The following is a 22867-nucleotide window of genomic DNA, read 5'->3' as shown; positions in this document are numbered from 1 at the left end:
AAGCACAGAAACAGTTTCCTTACCTTCTTTCTTTATCCCAACAATCTGCAAACCACTCTATTGAAAACAGAACCCTCCCCCCAAGCTCTTGGCAAATGGCAGCAACTCAGATCAGCATTACCCCATTGTATTCTGATCATCCATCTGAAAACACACTGTCAGAGACCCTCCTGAGTTTGCATCAGAGAGCAAACTGATCAAGCGTTTTGCAAAGTGAGCTGCTTCCTGTTATTTGCTGGGTGGGCAGTAAAGTTTTCCCACAGTGCACCATGTTCCTAGGTCTAGAGCAGCCACATTTCGGAGACATGGAAGGGGGCACTAGGCTCTCTGGGATAGGGTTACTTTGACTCGGGTCTGTATTGCAGTGTGGATGCCAGAGCCCTAGGTTTGAGCATGGGTCAGAAAATTCTTAACCTAGGGTTAAAATACAATGTAGACGCTCAAGTTCAGGATTCCCTAACATGGGTCAGCTAACTCGAGTCCCACTAACGCTGGGCTTACATTGCAGTGTACACATACCCTTAGAGGTCTCAGCTGAGACTAGGGCCTCATAGGGGATATCTACGCTGTACCCTGGGCTTGTGGACTCAGTGTTTCTAAGCCCATGCTTGAGTGACCTTACTGCATTGTAAACCTGGGTTTACAATTTCTGGTCTTGGGTCTCACGGCTGTGCTAATGCATCCATACTGCACTATGCAGACCTTCTGTTTCAGGTCTGCAGCTTGACCTGTGTCCACATTGCAAGATGACAGGGCCTGGACCTGAGTCACGGTGGAATTTGAGCTCTGACCTACCCCTCTAGCTGGGTCCTAGGACTTGGATCCTGAGTCCTTGCTGATTGTCAGTCCAAGTCAGACTGATTTGTGGGTGGGTGGAAAAGGCGCTTGGGCTCAAACCTGAGTCAGAGCTAGGATTTTGAGTGCCATGTAGGTGTACCCATTGTGCTAGGCACTGTATAAACACACACTGATAGACACTCTTGCCCTGAAGCATTTATGAACTAAACTGACAAGACTGAGAGGGGAACTAAAAGCACAGAGAAGTGAGGTAACTGCCCAGTGAAGCAGAATAGGTCAGTGGCTGAGCTGGGACTAGAATCCAGGGCTTCTGACTCCCAGCATGGTGCTGGGTTTACTAGTCCATGCTGTCTCTTTTAATTACCCTAATTTATTACAGATTTTTGTGGAAAGTGTTACAAAACTTGTGAACTTTAATATTAATCTCTGAAAAAGATTTTCTGTCTTTGCAATATCTGGCTATTATAATCAATTAGCTGACACCTCTGAACCTTACTATTGTGAGATGAAAGAATTTGATATTAAAATGTATTTTTCTTCTGTAGCTTTCCTATTGTTTGATAGCAAACAGTGAAACACTACATACAACAACTGTTTATGGCAGCAGAGCTATAGTGAAAAATCTGACCCCTGGAATGGACTACTTGTTTCAATTAAAGACGATTAAAGGCTTGGATTCCAGCAAGGCTGTGGAGAAAAAAGTCACCACAAGTGAGAAAACACTTTATAGTTTTTCTTAATTGGTTCCTTTTAAGGTGGCAAAATAAGTATGGATAGTTGTAATGAATATATGTGGTTACAAAAGAATAGTTGGGGTAAAATGAAGGCTATAGGCTACATTCAGCTCCTAGTTGGACTGGTAATCTAGAGGAAGGTCTTCAGTCTAGTACACTGGGTTAAAACTCACGAGATGTGGGTTCAATTACAGATACAGCATTAAAGGAAGAGATGTAGCTACATGAAGCAACAAACTTCCAGCTCTAGATGTGCGGTCTCCACTGAGTGTTCCAAGAACAGATCCTAATGCTTTTAATACGATCTTACACTTGACTTTCAAGTGTTTCAGTGTTTCTTAAAATTCCTGCAAAACAGAGATACTAAACTGGATGATTGCTCTTGTACAGAGGCTGCAGCATACTCCATGAGAAGATACTTTTGTGCTTGACTATGCTAGAAAGCATGACAAAGTAGACAAATTGTGCTCCAAATGCTCAGCAGGTACAAAAAGTAAACACCAAGTTGAAGAAGTTCCATTGCACTGGCAGTAGTGCTACCAGATAATAGCATGGAAAGAGCAGGGGATGTTTGGGGAGGAGTCATGGAGAAATAGTTTTACGTCAGATTCAGGAAAAACTAAATCAACCACCAAACTCATACACACATCTCTCAGCCCTTCCCCCCCTCTTATTTTGTGGTTTCCTGTGGTTTATTTGGTCCCAAACTCCTTAACCATTGAGTGATTTAGTGAGGTTGCTCTGCAAGCACAGCGAACCTGAGCCAGTTACTCACAGGATAGCCAGCCCCAGGCCTTGCAGATTCTTACTGATGCAAAATGCATCCCAGGCAGAGGAATTAAGCATCTTCCCCTGTTTGAGAAGTCCATCTTTGGCCAAATATTTTCATGAGTATCAAGGGTAAATACAATATGTAGCTGGGCAAAGATTTAGCTGTGAATAGACTTCCCCTTGCTTTTAATAGTAAGCCCTGCCAATTTTCACAGAAAAATGTTGCATTAATTAACAAGATTTCAGGAGTCTGCATGCAAGCTTAATTAACAGTTCTGTAAGGTACACCTTTAGGGAAACCTGAAAAGCATTTTCCTTCAAATTGTAACAAGGCATATATGTTAAAGAAAACACTATTAATTATTGGTTATTAATTATTAATTAAAATTAATGTCATTTTAGAAATGCTAATATAAGTACAAAAAGTCTTTTTTGGGTAACTTTTATCATTGACTCTGGATAGTTTGATGTGTTGATTTTTAAGTGAATATATGAAATATTTAGTGACTTAATTCTTCACTTATAAAATAGTATTGTCCATGGATATTTTTGTAAACTTTCAATTTCTGTGAATAGAATCATTAATGTTATTTATGAAGGGCTCAATTCTCATGTCTCTGCAACTGAGTAGCTGTGTTTTTCTAATGAGAGCTCTGGTAGGTCTGGAATCCTGCTCAGTCTGGAATCACATAGGCTGCATTATATACATAGGGTGCATATCCACTGTGCTTGCTTTCCAAATCCTGCCTTCTTTCTCCAGGTAGCAGAACTGTACTGGCTATTCTGCATCCGTGACCAGAAAATCTCCTTAAAAGGTTTCATATGTTTCATAATATTAGAAAACCTCAAAACAGTCACATTGAAACTCCATATTTTTGCAGATTGGTGTAACTTTTAGTTGAATATGATAAAGTCTACTTAAATTAATTATTTATAATTTATTTTCTTTGTCAGTCTAATATATCTGTCCATCTTTATCTTTTTTCTTTAAAAATGTAGAACCAGCTGGAATATGTGGCCTAATGTTGAAAAAGGCAAATACTTCCTCTGCCACACTCATGTGGAATCCAACCAGGACCAACTTTACCCATTATACAGTAGCTGTATCAAACAGTACATTCAGGAAAGAATATAGTCTTTTGGGAGTGCTGAATGACTACACAGTTACAGGTCTGACTGCTGGCGGCATTTATAATTTCACATTACAAAGAGTCAGAGGCCATGTTGAAGGAGCTATCGCATTCATTGAAATTGTAACAGGTTTGTACATTTTCTCTCTTTTTCTCTTTATTCTTGCAAGTGGGTAGGCATCACATTCTGGGTATAATTCAGACCAATGAGGGGTTGTGTCACCACCTGCCCTGCAACCTTGTGTGCCTCACAATGCTTTGTTGTTGTAGCTCACAACCTGGGCTGCTCACAAATAGCAAGCAGGTCATACCCTGAGTGTTTGTGTATAGCTACAATACTGATCCAGCAACTCTGATCCCAGCAGCCTGTTGGCAACACACCAGCCACACTCTGGCTTCGAGCAACTTTGGTTACTACCTGCAGGGTAACCTCAACACACTCGCAGTCCTGAATTTCCCACAAAACATGAGTTCTGCACTGTCCAGCCCTCTCCTGGACAGTTTGGATATTATAGGACCATTGCGCTTGTAGGGGGTCAATATCCAACATCCAATATCCACTTTAAATGGAGTTGAACATGACAGTGGATTAGTTTTGATAAAAAAAAATGAAACAATTTTATTTAACTACAAAGAGATTTTAAGTGAGTACAAGGTATTAAAGTCAGAAATATTTACAAGAGAAATAAAGATAAAACACTTTCTAGTAGCTAAAAGTTAGCAAACTAGACTTGGTTCAAGGTAAAATCCTTACTGTGTGTGTGTGTGTGTGTGAGAGAGAGAGAGAATGCCTGGGGTGTTTTTGCCCCTCACTTTTATTGTCCAGTCGCCCTTCAAAATGCATTTTCCTGAGGGTTACCTCTAAATAAAATTAATTCCAGCTACAAGGAAGGAGAGATGGACTCTCATGGTGAAAAAAATTTCATATTGTTGTTTGTTAGAATGCAGGTGGATCTATTCCTGCCCCCCTTCATTGCCAAAGAATGGCCAGTTGACCAGTGATTGCCAATTAACTTGGATGACACCTGGCTAGAGGCATCAGTTGTCCTTTTTCTTTGAGAAACAGGTTTACCCCCTCCCCAGACTTGTCTAGTAAACACATTTCAGTCATAATTTCATCTTAAGTTCATAACTTTACATATAGTGTTGCCACACACATTTCACCATGATATTATTGACCAGTCAGTTATTAGTTTTCAGATGATACCGCACAAAGCATATTTGGTACAAAGATTATTATGATAGAGTGTACGGTGTGAATACAGCGGTGCATTCGGTCACACTAGGTAAATATCAGTGCACATTTATTCTTGTACAATATTCTTGTATAACTCATTTTAAACAAATAGAATGTAAGGATTGCCCCTCTAGATACTGAGCTTCTGGATGAATTCTGAAATATTTTCATGAGATTTTACAGTACGATATCTGAATAGTGCATACAAAGTAGTTTTCTTTGGTCCCTGCTGTGCCTCATCAATACAGCATTAAAACGCATCTGAAGGTACAATATCAGAAAACTACTCAAGTAGAGATAATGCCTTTATTTTGGGTACTATCATTATTTAGGCCCAATCATGTAAAGATTTTATGTATGACGTGAATTTCACTGTCTGGGAGTAGTCACATTGATGTCAATGGGACGTCACTATGTATGAAGTTAAGCAGGTGTATAAATCTTTGCAGGATTTAGGCCTTCGGTTGTAAACTATTTGGAACAGGGATTGTCTCTTACTATGTATGTACAGCACTTAGCATAATGATGTTTCAGTCTTGGTTGAGGCCTTTCGGTTCTACCATAATATAAATAAATAATAATACAAATCTTACCTACACAAGTTTGAACAAGGAAAATATGGTGACATCAAAAGTAAGTCAACTTGTCATGCCTTTCTCTATAGCTAATTTGCATGCAAATATTTTATTGGTTGTAATGACTGTGGTATGAGGGAGACTGAACAAATGTCTAGGGTTCTCACTGGTAGATTACTTAATCTGATGTGCTCTTTAAAGATTCTGTGGCTGCATGCTAAGTTTGGGCATCAGTGTTTGAAAGGCTCTTGTTATTGAGCACCAAGGCAAGATTGTCAAGGAACTAAGGTAGGAAGGCAGAGGGATCCCTTAAAGCACAGAGACAGTGAGGCTAACAAATCCAACCTGTAGTAATGCCATGAGGGGGAAAATACGGAAAAAAAAATCTTAATCTTAAAAAACAGTTTGTTAATTATAAATTGTTTACTTTTTGAATGGTGTCACTAGTGAGTAGAGTTAAGATTGCTTGGGTGCCTTGACCATGCATTTCTTACCTCAACATGTTTGGATTTCTTTAAGTATAACCTTAACTCTGAATTTCCTGGTTTTCAGGTAATTAAAATATCACTGTAATATTTTATACCCCTAAGGTACTGATAGAAACCTTCAACCTTAACTTCATTTTAACATGATTTATTTTATCTGGGAATATATCTGGTAAGCACTGAGTAGGACACAGGAACAGAAAGTGGCTGTATGGTTACAGAAGTATTTTGCAGAGATAATGATATGCTCAGTCATTGTGACTTGAAGAAAACCTGCCACTGAAGGTAAGAGTGTGTGTGCGTGTGTGTGTATTGAAAGGTGGATAATGGAGGAGTAGATGGGCTAAAGTACTGATACTGCAAAGACCTAATGCACATGCTTAACTTTATGCACTGTGAGAAATCCCATTGGCTTCAGTAAGACTATGTACAGAGTGTAAAGTTAAGCATGTGCGTATATGCAGGATTGGGGCCTCAGACTGGCTCTTTAGGGAAAGAGAGAGGAGTGGGGGAGGGAGAGTTTTCTAAACCTGAGTGTTTTGGATTTAATTTGAGAGTTAGGTTAATACTAGGGGGACAGAGGTTTTTATTTTAAGCAGTCCAATTGGGGCATCTCTCATTTTAAGCTGAGCTTTAGTAAAAGAAATACTGCACATACCTTATTTAAGAGCTTCCCACATAAATACTCCGAAAATAAAGATCTTTAATGTTTCTACAAGAACCTGTCAATTTATCACAGATTGTAGAGAAAGATAATGGCCTCAAAGAGGTTTCTTTAATTCAAATCAGATATATCCACACAAATGAAAAAGAAATGTCCTTTTTGTACTTCAGAACATGCCACTAGTCAGGAAGCTGTTGAATTCATCTGTAAAGATGAAAAAACAAAACAAAAACCCTGGCACTGTGAAAACTGCTTTCATTACATGCTACTGGACCATAATGAGGTTTAACAAATCATGATAATTTGATTTCTCATCTTATGACAATATCATGTGATTTGCATTTATATAGCACTTGTCAGGCAAGGATATCTGAGTGCTATTAAGGATAAAATCAAATCAAATTAATGTTTAGTGCTAAAATGGCAGACTATATATATATGAACTATATGAACAAATGATAGTTGTACTAAAATACCAGTTTAAAGAAATGGGTTTGGAATTTAGACCCTCCCACACAAAAAAGCAAATACTCTGTGATTGTTTAGCATCAATAGAAAGGGTAATTCTCCACCCTGGGAGTAATAGCAAAAAGTAGTGATAACAGGCTGAGTCAGAAGGGAGCTGACTGGGGAGAGAAGACCATGCAGCGTAATACCTGGGTCTGAAGGACAGAGGGCGAGGTTGGGAAGCAACGTATTGCTGGCAAGGAGGCCATGGCAATGGCTTATAGATAGCCAGGAGTGGCTTACAAACAAAGTTAGGGAGAGTGGCTACAGGACTTAATGAAACTACATGCGCCAGATAAAAGGATTGGACTCTAGCTGGAGGATTTGAAGGCCAGGGCCATGAGGGCATCGAGGAGAGGGCTGACCTGGTGTGAGTATCCCTGGCACTAGGCCTAAGGAGCCCCATCGTAAGTCTCCTGTAGTGGACTGCCTTTAGGGGTAGGGTGACCACCTATTCAAAATGCAAAAATGGACACATGCAGTGTCCCCTTTCTGTGGCCCTGTCCTCTGCTCTTCCTCTTCTCTCTGAGGCCCCGCCCTAAGACCAGGCCAGAAGTTGGAGCTGGGCAGTGTTAGGAGCTGCCCAGGAAGCCCGGACCTTCCAACTGCCCTGGGAAGGGTGCCAAGGTGCCCGAGAGCAGCCTCTGGTGCCTGTCCCCGCCCCCTGGGGTGTGCCGCCCAGGGAAGGTGGAGGGTCCAAGACCCACAGCAGTCTGCACGGCACTTACCACAGCCCAGCTCTGGCTTCTGGCCTGACCAGGAGTGGGGCCTTGGGGGGAAAGGAGGAGCAGGGGTGTGGCCTCATGGCACACCTCACACCCCTCTTCCCCACTAGGAAGAGGCTGGTGGTGTCCCTGAGCCTCGGGCAGGTGTGGAGCAGTGCTGCAGGGAATCCTGGACAAATGCTATCCCTGAATCATTCAGCCTTGGGCCGGGACTTGAACTCTGCATTTCAGGACACCCAATTAGGGACAGGTGGTCACCCTACTTAGGGACTGAATTGGAGCCTGTTGTGTTGATGATAAGACAGAAAATATCATATTGCCTCTATATAAATCCCTGGTACGTCCACATCTTGAATACTGCATGCAGATGTGGTTGTCCCATCTCAAAAAAGATATATTGGAATTGGAAAAAGTTCAGAAAGGGGCAACAAAATGATTAGGGATATGGAACAGCTGCTGTATGAGGAGAGATTAATAAGATGGACTTTTCACCTTGGAAAAGAGATGACAAAGAGGGGATATGATTGAAATCTATAACATCATGACTGGTGTGGAGAAAGTAAATAAGGAAGTGTTATTTACTCCTTCTCATAACACAAGAACTAGGGGCCACCAAATGAAATTAATAAGCAGCAGGTTTAAAACAAACAAAAGGAAGTATTTCTTCACACAATGCAAAGTCAACCTGTGGAACTCCTAGCCGGAGGATGTTGTGAAGGCCAAGACTATAACAGGGTTCAAAAAAGAACTAGATACGTTCATGGAGAATAGGTCCATCAATGGCTATTAGCCAGGATGGACAGGGATGGTGTCTGTAGCTTCTGTTTGCCAGAAGCTGGGAATGGGTGACATGGCATGGATCACTTGATGTTTACCTGTTGTGTTCATTCTCTTTGGGGCACCTGGCGTTGGCCCCTGTTGGAAGACAGGTTACTGGGCTAGATGGACCTTTGGTCTGACCCAGTATGGCTGTTCTTATTTTCTTATGTTCTTATCATCTTGTGTTTGTCTTTTAAAGCAGTTTTGCCTCACAATAATTGCAATGTTTATTTCTGTCAGCTCTAATACAGCAATCTTTTGTTATTCATCAGCCACTGAGAGTGTTTATGGGAACCCACTGAGGGATAGTGCCTGAAAGGCCTTGTGCTTGGACCACCTACAACACTTGACTCTGAGCATGTGGTACTCCAGTACCATACCACATGTGAGCTGGTGTACCATAGCACTCACAGTGACTCCCTGAGTAGATCAGTTCTGTTACTTTTTGTAGCTTTTGAAAAATACAGATTTTAATCTGTGATTTGATTTTCTAACATGCTGTGTCCTGATCCTGTACCTTAGGGCCATGCTTAATTTTATGCACTGTGAGTTGTCCCACTGAAGTTAATGGGTAAAGTTAAGCATATATGTGTTGGATTGGTGCCCATGGTAGTCTTCCCTGTTACTGACAGGTTTCAGAGTAGCAGCCGTGTTAATCTGTATTCGGAAAAAGAAAAGGAGTACTTGTGGCACTTTAGAGATTAACAAATTTATTAGAGCATAAGCTTTCGTGAGCTACAGCTCACTTCATCGGATGCATTTGGTGGGAAAAAAAAACTGGTTTCAGAGTAGCAGCCGTGTTAGTCTGTATCATCCGATGAAGTGAGCTGTAGCTCACGAAAGCTTATGCTCTAATAAATTTGTTAGTCTCTAAGGTGCCACAAGTACTCCTTTTCTTTTTCCCTGTTACTATAATACAGGCAGAGTTTTTAAGGAGAGAAGCTCCAGTCCAGACATATTCCTGACTTTTCCCCCCTTGGGTCACCTTTCGTCCTGTGCACTCTGATTTAATTATGAGCGCTGAATTAACACACTGCAGAGTATCTGTTGCTCTGCATTTCTCAGTTTTCCATGCACTAATGAAAAGAACATGATTTTCAAAAGTGTGTCCATTGTATTTTTTTTTAGTCCAATAAAAAGGAGTACCTTACAGCTTCATATTGTTTATGTGATAACAGGAAATTATAGAATCTTTCTGGTTTCCCTCTTGTCCAAGTAAGGCTTTCCATTTTGCTATTTTTGGTCTTTTTGGGGAAGTCTACTATGTTTTTTTAAACAACAGGTTGTAATCTCTTTTTTCGTTCTTTACCAGTGGTTTAGAATAACGAATTTGATATTTATTTTACTGTAACTGATTCTAATGCAACCATCTGATAAACTTCCGCATGCTGTATTTAAATGATATTCCATTTTAATTTTTGAGTATTAAAGCACTAAAATCAAACATTTGTTGATAAGAACGTGATAAAAGGCCATCATTTGTATTCAGAGGATCAGCTACAAGGCAATCATGTCTCACAGTAATTATTCATCTGACAGCTGATGACAGGATATAGTAACTATCTCATTCTTTATCTCTTTGGCCGTAACAAGCTAGATTATGATCAGAAAACTGACACAGGAATTTTCACAATTTCAAGTTTCAGAGTAGCAGCCGTGTTAGTCTGTATTCGCAAAAAGAAAAGGAGTACTTGTGGCACCTTAGAGACTAACAAATTTATTAGAGCATAAGCTTTCGTGAGCTACAGCTCACTTCATCGGATGCATTTGGTGGAAAAAACAGAGGAGAGATTTATATACACACACACAGAGAACATGAAACAATGGGTTTATCATACACACTGTAAGGAGAGTGATCACTTAAGATAAGTCATCACCAGCAGCGGGGGGGGGGGGAAAGGAGGAAAACCTTTCATGGTGACAAGCAAGGTAGGCTAATTCCAGCAGTTAACAAGAATATCAGAGGAATATTAATTCCAATTCAGCAGTCTCTCGTTGGAGTCTGTTTTTGAAGCTTTTTTGTTGAAGTATAGCCACTCTTAGGTCTGTGATCGAGTGACCAGAGAGATTGAAGTGTTCTCCAACTGGTTTTTGAATGTTATAATTCTTGACGTCTGATTTGTGTCCATTCATTCTTTTACGTAGAGACTGTCCAGTTTGGCCAATGTACATGGCAGAGGGGCATTGCTGGCACATGATGGCATATATCACATTGGTAGATGAGCAGGTGAACGAGCCTCTGATAGTGTGGCTGATGTGATTAGGCCCTATGATGGTATCCCCTGAATAGATATGTGGACAGAGTTGGCAACGGGCTTTGTTGCAAGGATAGGTTCCTGGGTTAGTGGTTCTGTTGTGTGGTGTGTGGTTGCTGGTGAGTATTTGCTTCAGATTGGGGGGCTGTCTGTAAGCAAGGACTGGTCTGTCTTCCAAGATCTGTGAGAGTGATGGCTCGTCCTTCAGGATAGGTTGTAGATCCTTGATGATGCGTTGGAGAGGTTTTAGTTGGGGGCTGAAGGTGATGGCTAGTGGCGTTCTGTTGTTTTCTTTGTTGGGCCTGTCCTGTAGTAGGTGACTTCTGGGTACTCTTCTGGTACTTCTGATTTATTTGACATACTCCTAATTTTGATTTGATTACTCTTACCTATAATTAATCACTCTTATAATTAATTAGCCTAACTGTTTTCTCCATTTGCACAGTAATATATAAATTGTCCCAGTTTTTAGCCAGATTTAGTATGATCTGATTGAAGCCTACCAATAGTAAAAGGGGAGGGTAGAAAGCATTTGACAGCCCTGATCCTGCAAACACTTAAGCATGTGTAGCCCAGATACACAAAGGGACTTAGGCATGGCAACTCTGATGCAGTGCCTAACTTTTAGGTGACTTGTCACCCAGTGAAATCCATAGCCTTGAGTTAGAAGGCCTAGGCTCCCTATATAGTACATAGGAAGGGTTAGGCACTAAGAATGGGGTCCACAGAAGACAGCACGTTGATCAGGGAGCAGCCTAAGGGTATATCTACGCTGCAATTAGACACGTGCAGCTGGCCTGAGCCAGCTGACTTAGGCTTGCAAGGGGGCCAGGAGGTGGGGGAATGCATTGTTTGAGTATCTTGCTGGTGCTTAAGTGTGAGATATGCAACCAGGTGCCTAGACTGAGGCAGCTGTGTGTATGACCACTGGCAAAAACTTAGGCCAGTAGGGATTTTAGGCACTTCCAGGGTTCAGCAGCAGCTAAGCATGGGTTTCGAAGGTCTCAGTGATACCTAAATGTTCATCTTAGGCACCTAATGTGGCAGTTAGATGCCAAAGTCCTTTTTTTTTATCTGGCTCATGAGTAACTTTCCACGTAAAAGTGGTCTCTTTGAATGCAGTGGAATTACTCACATGGCTAAAAGCTACTTATATGCCTAAGGGTTTGCAGAATTGGGGCTTCTGTTTGGAAAAACAATAAGCCGGGTCATCATCCTAACCTAAACTTAAACCTCCTATGGATTAATGTAAAAAAGTCAGAGGTCCATAAAAGCTATTAAATACTTTTCTGACTATCCATAGATTGAACCTTAGAAGAAACATAACTGGCAAATGGTTATACAGAACAGAAACAGAACTCTGAAACCACATATGGAATGTATGTTAGTCAGATTTGTTGGCAGAAACTTTCATATAAGTAATAGTAGGTTAAGCCTGTGGATAAAAGAGAGGCAAGCAAAGGTGAATTTGTTTACACAATCTATATGATTTTCTGCAATCAGCGTTGATTTTTCTTCAATAAAGGAAAAACAAACAATCAGATAATTCTTCAAGGTATGGACTTATATTGATGTATAGGGAGTTATTTATTCATAGTAAATTTAGCCCTCTGCTCCATGGCCATGCACAGGTCCTCTGCAGTGTGACCACTGCAGTTTTGTTTTGAAAGGGAAAGGAAAAGATGCAGGTTGTGTGTATGTGTGGGACAGGGAGGCAGGTAAAGAGTGCATTCCCTCTGTATGAGGGAGTCTAAGTCATGAGTTCTCTTTGCATCAGTGTGCAGGGTGTAGAAGTTTAGGGGGAAAAGACAGGATTTGCCATGCAGTAGATCCTCTTGTCCACCACATTAGTTGGGAGTGTGTAAAATGTCTGCTGAGAAAACTGGAATAGCCTCTGTGAAGTGGCTTTACAACTACTGCATGACCTGGAAAGGGGAGAGTTCCCCTGTCTGCTGTATGCATCTGCCCGATATTCAACATGTCTAAACGAGTCAGACACTGGAGTCTAGATTTGGATGATAGAGCACTGCCACATACTCCTTATGAATGCAAAACTGCTGTTGAGCTCTACCCCTTTTTCTAAATCCCATTAATGTTTAATATGATTTATTTATCAATTACTGAGATTACTACTAGGGTTACATTTGTAAAGAATGCCCTGGAAGCTTTCAGTTAAGGTAACAACACTTTCATTTTCAAATTGGAATTTTAGGGCTAGATTCCATGCTTTTCTCCTAAAATGCCCAGCCCAGAGTGGAGAGTAAAGAGGGCTTCATGCCATCATTGCACCCTTTGGATTCTGGCTGCTGCAATGGCCAAAACTAACCTTAGGCCGCCTCCCCAGGTTGCCTATGGGCTTTGCAGCAGCCCAGAATCTCTGTAGCACTCTGCACCTACTCCTGCCTCACATCCAGCATGCTCTCTATATGGGGGTTTGTGATGGGGACCAGTTAGTCAGCTCAATCTGTGCTGGACACATGACTCATATACACTACCACAGGGGTGGAAAGGAGCTCTGTTGGATACCATAATCAATCCACCTGTCTCTAGTGCAACTGATATTAGTAATAAGGAATTTGTGTGGCTCAGTTGAACATAGACAGAACCTGCAGGTTCTCTGCATACAGGGTTCCTATTTGGATTTTCACAAAATACAGGGGGAGGTTATTGTACCAGAAATTGCACTTTGATCCAGTGCCTTCTTGGTCATTACAATACAATAAAATTTACAGCTACAGTCTTTCCAAATGCTTTGCTGTTGTAATGAGAATATACATATCATAGGAGTTTTTGACTGTAGATGATGGTGACAAAAGACAGGAGATACATGAATAGCAAAAGTGATAGTGTGGGAAAATGGTTGGGAGCTCACTGTCCGTAGCATTTTGACCTCCATTTGGAGAAACTGTGAGGCAAAGGGGAATGGGTAAAAGGTTCTAGATATTGAGCATGGCAGGAACAAAAGAATAATCTTCAACAGAGGAGAAGAAGGGGAATAGGAACTGAGACGGGGACAGAATTGACAGAGCACAGGGAAATGGGTAAGGAGAATGAGAGGGGATGTGATCCTGGTGGACATTGAAAGTTATAAGAGTAATTTTGTGGTGGATGAGGAACCAGTGGAGATCTTTTGTGACAGGAGTAATGCGATATGTTGGAGTGAGTGATGTGGAATGATGCAAGACTCTGCACAGCATGGAGTTGGGATATGAGCAATACTGGGAGGTCTGGAAGGGGGGAAATTGCTCTAATTGAGTTGTGAAATGACATATGTATGAATGAATGAAACAACAGAATGAGTGCTAGGGTAGTGGTACATGTGTGAAGGTGCTAGTGAGTGGACTTGCTCTGTGATATATGCAAAGGAGATCTTTCAGTTGAGGATTCTCCAAGATTACAGAATGGAGAGGAGGAGAAATGCAGAGGGATGCACATGGGTGAGAGCACTTCTCTGATCAAGTAGGAGGATGACTCTTTTAATGACCTGCTGAAGAAAACTGACTGATTCAACTTTGAGTCTGAAGGGGGGGGGCAAAGAATTATTTAAATATGAAACGGAGGAAAAGAAGGAAGGGAGTGAAGGTGAAAAGAGATGTCAAGAAGGGAGTGGAGAGGAAGACCTAGGTGTAGTGAAAGAAGAGAGGATGTAGGGAGAAGATGCATTTGGATTAAACATCCAGATTTTGGGGGGCTTAACTGAAACAAACAGAACTTCCTGCCATTATTTGACTCCCCAGTATTTGAGAGTTATGAAGAAATATTAACTTTTATGGTAAAAAGCAAAACAAAATGTGAAATATGGTTATTTCAGAACTCCAGTGACTGCTCCTTTTAGGGTTCATTCCAGGAGAGTCATTTAAACAGTCTGATCTTGCAGAGGGAGTAGGTAAATATGTTCTCAGCATATTACTTATCTATCTATCTATCTATCTATCTATCTATCTATCTATCTATCTATCTATCTATCTATCCATTGTCAGCCTGTGTAAGGATAAGCCGCTTTGCTGGATAAGCCCTTTGCCCCCAATTCAGCATAAACACATGCTTACATTCATCCTTATTCAGGAAGCCACGTAGAACTGGCTTGAATTTAACTTTGAGGTTATTAATGGGACTTAAGCACATGTATAAAGTTAAGCACATGCTTGCTGAATAGAGATTGGGTCCTGAAACAGGGTCTTAATGATGTGCCATTCATATATTTTAACAATGAACTGGGACAAGAAGCTACGTCTCTGGTGATTTTGGGCTGTATCCCCCTAAAGTCAGTGAGAGTTTTGCTTGAGTGAGTACTGTAGGATTGGGCCCTTTGAGCTCTTTAGTGATTTTAATAAAATGATAGACCATAATCATGCTCTCACGGAATTCAGCAGGTGTTCTGCCATTGACTGCAGTGGGGGCAGGATCAGACCCTTATGTGGTGAGTAAACCAGATACAACTCTAGATGGACATCTTTATAGAATCAGAGAAATGTAGAGCTGAAAGGGACCTCAAGAGGTCATCTAGTCCAGCCCCCTGTGCTGAGGCAGGACTAAGTGTATTTAGAATATCCCTGACAGATGTTTGTCTTAAAAACCTTCGATAACAGGGATGGATAATCTTTATGATAGATTGTAACCAGTAATATACTTTTGTTGAAGTTAGCTTCACATATCGCCTTGTTTAGGTTAATCTGTTCTTAATTTGTAATTTACTTTCAGAACCTGCAAAGCCAGAGGGTCTTAAAGCCTTCAATGTTTCGTCACATTCCTTCTCTCTGAATTGGAGACTACCTTATGGATATGTGGAAAGGTTTCATGTGGATCTTATTCCTGGTCAGGGCTTTGTTAGTATCCTAGATCTTGGAGGTGGGAAGTATCAGGTATGTGTTTTTATTGTAGTATTTGGATGGCCAATTTTTGTTTATGCACTGTGCTGATGGGAAAATTCTTTGCAGAACTGACCAACCATGAAGCTTGCTGCTTTAGCTTTTTAACATAGATGAGAATACAAAAGTACTAATGCGATATTTGTGAGAGCAAATTTCAACATCTGTGGTTTGTTACCTTAACAACAGTTATACTTTTTTTTAACGTGTACTATAAACCTACAGCCAGTCATCCAAGAGTTCATGAATAGTTTAACAAAGGAAGGGCAGAGCTATTGAGTAATACAGGCTCATTAATTGTGTACTTGCCAGGAAGATCTAGCCTTAAATCATTAATGCAGGCAACATTTCCCTGTTAAGCCATCAAAAAGAAATAGGAGCACTTTTTGATTCTACTGTCTGAAAAAATATAATAATAACAATGACGTTTCTGGTTCTTTTGCTTTTGTTTTTAATTGGAACTGCAGAGACACAGGTATTTTGTATAAATGCTTACTATTAAGGCGTGTGATGTTTATTTCAAAAGATAAGATAGATAGATGTTGGAAACTTGAAAGTTTTTCAGGGATCTTTATAATATTTTTTTATTTCTTCCCTCAGAAAGGCAGGACTTTCTAATGCTTCACATGCACTTAAATATTACCGTGACGGTACCCTATGATAGACAATTTTTTTTTACAGAATCAGCTGTATCTAACTGTTAGTTTTGTTGTTTTTTAATATTGTATGTTATTCAAGTCTTATAGTGGGTAACTTAAATACAATTACAAAATGCTATATTGCAGCAAACATAAGTGATGTAGTGTTTTTATTGCTGTAATGTGTATTATGTCATGTCACCTTATATCATGTTTAAAACTGTATTTTCTGTTTGTACTTATCTTGGCAAAAGACTTATATGGCTTAATTTGATATTTTAGGCTGATTTTTCTAGCGTTACTCCTGGAACAACATATAATGTGACAGTTTCTTCAGTTTCTTCTTCAGCATACAGTTCACCAGTCAGTAGAACAGTGACAACTAATGTAACCTGTGAGTTAATTATGAGTTAATTATGACTTATCAAATTTAGCACATTCCTGGTAAATAATTGCTTGATTTACATCTTAAAATATGTATACTATTTCTTTATAGGTTACAGTCAGTAATGAGTTTGAACCTGGTAGTGCTATTTTTGCATGAAAATATTAGACAGTTATTTGTTGTCTTTAAACCATCATCATATATATCTGCTGAATGGTCTAGAAGAAAATTGAAGTTCCTCTAAAAATTGTTTTTAAGGAGAATCTGATTATGATTGAAAGTTTTATTAATCCTAACGGATAGTTATGGAAGTGTTTGCTCTTATTTGTATATTATGTATTTTACACATTTCAAACTAGACAAACAGACATCTTCATTTAATATGATTTCTTTAAAAAAGTATACTAGTAGCAAACACATTTTCTAAAACAGTGGCACAGATTTCTATGTAGTTTTAGGTGAAGAATCCTGAAACTGAGCAAGCTATAAAAATCTCTCTTAAAACTGGCAAAATATCTGGCATCAAACTCTATTTTGTCTGTGAAGATTTTGAGCATTCCATTTTTTACATTCTTATAAAAGAATGTTCCTGGTGTTCCAAAAAAGCATTTAATCAGCTTTTGAAACAATGTTCTAGGGAGAAAAAAGCTTCATATTTACAAGCACATTAGTCTTTAGGTACTTCAGAAGTCTATGCTGAAAAATGGTTTATTTGTATGCATTAACTGTGAAGATATATGAATTATCTGATAATTTAGAATGTTCTTTTTGCAGATCCAGGACCCCCAGTGTTCCTTGCCGGTGAAAAAGTAGGATCTGCAGGAATTCTGCTCTCTTGGAATGTACCGCCACATCCAAATGGGAGGATTATATCCTATATTGTTAAATATAAGGAGGTCTGCCCATGGATGCAAACAGCTTATACCCAAGTAACAACAAAACCAGATAGTTTGGAAGTTCTTCTCACCAATCTTAACCCTGGAACAACTTATGAAATTAAGGTAACAATATTAATCACGTAGCTTTTGTACTTTGAATTCTGGATGTTTTGTACAATATCTGAGATTAAAGTAAAATAATATGAAACTATTTTAGGCACATATAGTACTCTCCTAACCAGCCTACTAATTACTTGTTAAGTTGTGTAGTAAAACACACTGCCCAGTTCTTTTTATTTACTACAATAGTTCTCTTTAATTAAATTAATTTTCATCTCAAAGTGCACTAAACTGTGATTTCTTCTTTTAATGTCCTGTTTGACATGACATATATTATGTGGCACAGTAACTCAGAGGCAAATTTTCAAAAGTATCTAAGTGAATTGGAAGAAGAGCTGTGTGGAGGACAGAAATTCTGTTTTGTAAGGATTTTGAGGTTTAAAAATCTGGCTTTGTTCTGAATCAGAACAACCCCCAAAACTTCTGAATTCTCCACAGAGGAAAATAAAAAATAAAAAATAATTTTGTGTTGATGAAAATGTTTTGTTTTGACAAAACTCAAAACACATACTTTCAATTTTTACTTTAAAATTATATTATGATAAATATAAAATGTACATAATACAAAATAAAATATTTTGAAATGAAAAATTGAAAAGCTTCCTTCTGAAAATGTAATGTGACATTGTTGGCACTTTGTTTTTTCCCGGTTGTCTTTCAAAACAATATTCTGGCAAAACTGACCTGATGGAATATGGCTCTGTCAAAATTTCTCTTACAGAGAGAAGTCCCATTTTCAAAAATGACTTAGGCACTGAATTTCACTGAGACTCGGGCTCCTAAGTCTGTTGGGTTCTTTTGAAAACTTTACTCCAATTTCTTTCAGCCATAATGATTTACTTTGTGATGTATTCCAAAATGGAAGTTAATTTCATTACTCTTCCATTTCCTTGCTGTTAAAATTGTGTGCTTACTTTCTGAATTTGTGCTGATAATCAATAAATGCATTTCCATAGGTATAAGCAGGCTGAGTGTATTGAGATCAGGCATTCTTTTGATTTTGATATATTTTCAAAAAATCTTCTGTAACGTCTGAATAATGAATGACTAGAGGTGAAATAGCCAGAAATTATATACAATTCCCTTGCCAACATTGTGGCAAGAGGAAAATGCTCATTTTTGTGAGGACCTGGGCAGGATGCTTTTTTGAGAGAATAAGAAGTTAGACTTGTATGCCTCCATGTGCTGCAATTTCATGCAGCCCAAGGGCTGTATAAAAATCATATAATTTCAGGTCGTGAGTAACATAGTGTACAAATTTCCTTTCAGAATTTGTTCTTGCATATTATACAGTAAAAAATTGAAATATGGCTTATTTAATTATGCCTAGCATTGTGTGAAAGCTCCTTGTTGTGAATTTTAGTACTGATGACCATATGGATAAAAGTCAGTCTATGTGTGGTTACAGAAAAGTGTACTCTTTCATCTCTAACTCTCTCCCTTAGCTGTAAAGCAAAAGTTTAGCTATTAGAGAATATACCATTTGCTTAGGCCCTAACCAGGGAAAACTGCCCTGACAAAGTTGAGTAGGTAGAGGTAGAGTTTCAATATAAAATTCCAAATAGCGTAATAATTTTAGTCTGTTCTATTCATTATAATTATTAAAATTCTTGCACATTTCATTTCCTACTTCCTACATGTATCTTTCCTATGAAAATTGCAAAATGCTATTTTTTTCTCCTCCCCCCCTGAGCTTTAATGGTCCTATCTTCTACTTCAGTGGTTTTCAATCTTTTTGGGCTCAGGACCCATTTGTAAATGTTTACGGCGTGTTGTGACCCAGTAAATAGTCTGGGGGTGGAGACCTTCGGGTGGTTTCGGTCAGATCCTCCCCCCCCCGCAGGGGGCTTGGATCCTGCCCAGTACTCACCCCACAGTGGTGGCTCCTGCAGCTCCTGTGCTGTGGGGCTGGCTGGGTTTGGCTTTTTGCTCCCAGCGTTGCAACCTCCGGGGTGGCAGTGCTGCTCAAGTTTGGCCCTGCCCCCATGATGGGACCAAATATGTGTGATTGGAGTTGTGACCTGGCTCATGGGGTTGCAGTGCCACTCACTCAAATTTGGCCTACCCGTACTCCCATCATCATGATGGCTGGGCTATACCTGAGTGGTGCTGGGACCAGAGGCTGCAGTGCCTGGAGCAGAGAGTGAACCCAGCTAACCCTGTGGGACAGGAGCCACAGGAACTGCTACTCGACCCTTTGAAACATTCTAGTGACCCAATTTTGGGTCCTGACCCATGGGTTGAGAAACTCTGGTCTACTCTATGGGTCAAATTTTGCCCTCTTATGCATGTGGGCAGTTCCCATTGACATTGTGAGTTCCCTAGATGTTCATCTGATAACAGCATTTGATTCATTATACTTGTATGTTACTCATTAAAGTGAGCTGTGGGTCTCCAACTGCAACTGTGTAGTGGGGCCCACAAGACTGACTCTTTTTCCATACTCTGGTAAAATGGCAGTGACTAGTTGATGGTCACACTCTTTCTAAAGGCCATTAGATCTTTGACAGGTTCCTGATGGGTCTTCTGAATGACTGACCCACTAGCAGCCTCACAAACTAAAGGGCCAGCCATGTGGAGGAATTTCCACTTTCTCACTTATGTGGCCAACTAGATGTTTTACTCACCCTCTTCCTCTTAAGTGATATGGTGTGATTCAGGTGATCTGGTTCATTGTAGGGTCTGTCATGTCATTTACGAGCAAGTTTTCAAGTCATCTGTGTGTAAATTATTTTATGATTTCCTTGTACATGGTTTTGTCCCCTTACTGAATTTCTCTTTGTTACTGCAGTGTGGGCACAGTTTAATGGAATTGCTGCTATGTTACGTAGCTGTATTTATGTTTTCCTTTCTTTTTCAATAGGATGGGTCTTAATTTTCTTTTCTTTTTCTTTTTTTTTACACCTGTAAAAGAAAACTTTTTTAGGCAATGGAAGTCAAATTAATATCTAGTGGACAAATAAATTAGGAGGCACAGGATCATACAATTGTTATACCAAATCAGACCAATGGTAGATTGGTGTGTTTCTCTAGTTATTTGTAAGTTATCATGGTATATGAGCAACCATCGTTGTTGTATCTTGGTTCTGACAATGGCCAATATTGGACGGTGTAAAACAATCATAATGGATAATTAGAGAATAATATGCCTACAGGAAAGTTTATTTCTGGAACTTAGTAATTATCTTATGTCTCAAAGCATAAGGATGGATAAATATCCCTTATAAATGTTCATCCTAACTAGTTTAACTAGGGATGATAACTATGTGCTTCCCATAGGAGTCTAATTCTTTGATGCTCTTTTCTATATCTTATGGAAATGAGTTCTACATCTTAACTATGCATTGTGTATACATTTACTTGTACACATCAGTTTTTAATTTGTTGTCTTTCAAGTTAATTGGATGTTCCGTTTTTCTTGTATAATAAAACAGAATATAGAGGTGTGCATAGCTGACTTCTTTACTATTCAAAATGTTATATACTTCTGTCATAACATCTTAGTTGTTTTCTCTCTAAACTAAAAAGTCCTAATCTTTTTACTCTCTCCTCATTTGGAAGTCTTTCCATGCCTCTAATTGTATTTAGTGTCCTTCCTGGACCCTTTTTATTTATGCTATACCCTTTTTGACATGAGGTGACCAAAACTGAACACAGTATTTAAGGTGAGTACATACCATCCATTTATATAACAACATTATATGTTCAGTACTGTTCTCTTTCCCAGTCTTAATATAGCCTATTGTCTGCCCACCTGCTCAGCTATCCACAAAGATGCCTAGATAATTTTCCTGAGTTGTTACAGTTAATCTAGAACCCATCAATATATAGGAGCTGTTCAAATGGTCCTTTCCACTGTGCACTACTGCACATTTACTCTCTGCCCTTTCTTTGTCATAGCTTTGCCAAGCTCTTTCAGCTTTTTGTGACATTCCTCACAAGCCTGTTAAGTCATGACACTTCTATAGAATTTTTTTCCTCTCTATCCTGGATGCTTCTTCCACAGACTTTATGATTCTGACCCCCGGCACTCTCGCAGGCATCCTCTTAGCACCTTTACAAAGACTGGTTTCAGACTAGCAGCCGTGTTAGTCTGTATTCACAAAAAGAAAAGGAGTACTTAGAGACTAACAAATTTATTAGAGCATAAGCTTTCGTGAGCTACAGCTCACTTCATCGGATGCATTCCGATGCTTCCGAAAGCTTATGCTCTAATAAATTTGTTAGTCTCTAAGGTGCCACAAGTACTCCTTTTCTTTTTACAAAGACTGTGATGCATTGTCCTCTGCCACACAGAGAGATGCAATCTGCAGTATTGTCACTACGTATGCATACACACAAACGCTCTGACCCTCACCAGAGTGCTCTCTACCTCCATTTCTCCTTTCACACAGTTTGCCACTCTCATCACTGCTGTGAAGATTTTAGGAGATGTTAAGTTGCCCTATTCATTAATTCTCTTAAATCCAGGCAATAAGTTTTTATTTGTATCAAACTCTTTTGTTCCTTGTTCTCTGTATGTGAAACTGACCCTTGTGTAGAGGACCAACACAAAGTCAGTACACCACTTAAGTCTCATACATAAGACACTCTGTCAGATATGATGCTTATTCCCCACACTGTGCCATGATCTCAATTCACCACACCTCCAGTGAGAGGTACCCTTCTATATTGTCATCCCTCACAGTCAGGCATGTATACTCTGCATCACTCTCACTTCTCCCCATGCTTTTGCCTTTCAGATATCCCAGACACTCACTCTGCCATGCTCTCACCAACCAGGGAGGGCTATCCTGACCCTCCTGAAGTGAGGAATTGGGGGGAGGGCCTGCTTTTCTCCCTTTCCTTTCAAACTGAGGAGTGGGAAAAGGAATGGGGGAAGAAGATGATTTTCTTCTCCCTGCTCAGTTAAAGAGAGGAGTAGAACTCTTGCAAAGTGAGGATAGGTAGTATTACTGGGGTAACCTGTGTAGAATCAGCGTTCATGGGGCCTGAGCTTGGTAAGTGCCAAGTGGTGGTGAGTGCCCTAAATTCCTATTTACTTTAGTATGGGTATGTCTACACTACGAAATTAGGTCGAATTTATAGAAGTCGGTTTTGTAGAAAGCGTTTTTATACAGTCGAGTGTGTGTGTCCCCGCACAAATGCTCTAAGTGCATGTAGTCGGCGGACTGTGTCCACAGTACTGAGGCAACCGTCGACTTCCGGAGCGTTGCACTGTGGGTAGCTATCCCTCAGTTCCCGCAGTCTCCACCGCCCATTTGAATTCTGGATAGAA

The 22867-nt window shown here is 39.8% G+C and overlaps 1 protein-coding gene across 9 annotated transcripts in view; it reads left to right on the top strand.

Annotated features, from left to right (window-relative positions):
• Nucleotides 1-22867, top strand: part of PTPRQ (protein tyrosine phosphatase receptor type Q) — a 200190-nt gene that overhangs the window by 32818 nt on the left and 144505 nt on the right. For all 9 annotated transcript variants that reach the window (XR_006274423.1, XM_043492806.1, XM_043492801.1 and 6 more), the window contains 5 exons: nucleotides 1344-1509; nucleotides 3303-3563; nucleotides 15402-15562; nucleotides 16489-16600; nucleotides 17366-17592. Coding sequence is in view for 8 of the 9 variants with exons in the window: in XM_043492806.1 (XP_043348741.1) it covers nucleotides 1344-1509; nucleotides 3303-3563; nucleotides 15402-15562; nucleotides 16489-16600; nucleotides 17366-17592 (927 nt within the window). In the remaining variant the exon portion in view is untranslated. The remainder of the gene's footprint in view (nucleotides 1-1343; nucleotides 1510-3302; nucleotides 3564-15401; nucleotides 15563-16488; nucleotides 16601-17365; nucleotides 17593-22867) is intronic.

The sequence above is a fragment of the Dermochelys coriacea genome, chromosome 1, assembly GCF_009764565.3.
Source record: "Dermochelys coriacea isolate rDerCor1 chromosome 1, rDerCor1.pri.v4, whole genome shotgun sequence".
Classification (NCBI taxonomy): Eukaryota; Metazoa; Chordata; order Testudines; family Dermochelyidae; genus Dermochelys; species Dermochelys coriacea.
Note: the sequence above shows the minus strand (reverse complement) of the source record. Positions and strands in the feature narration are given on the sequence as shown.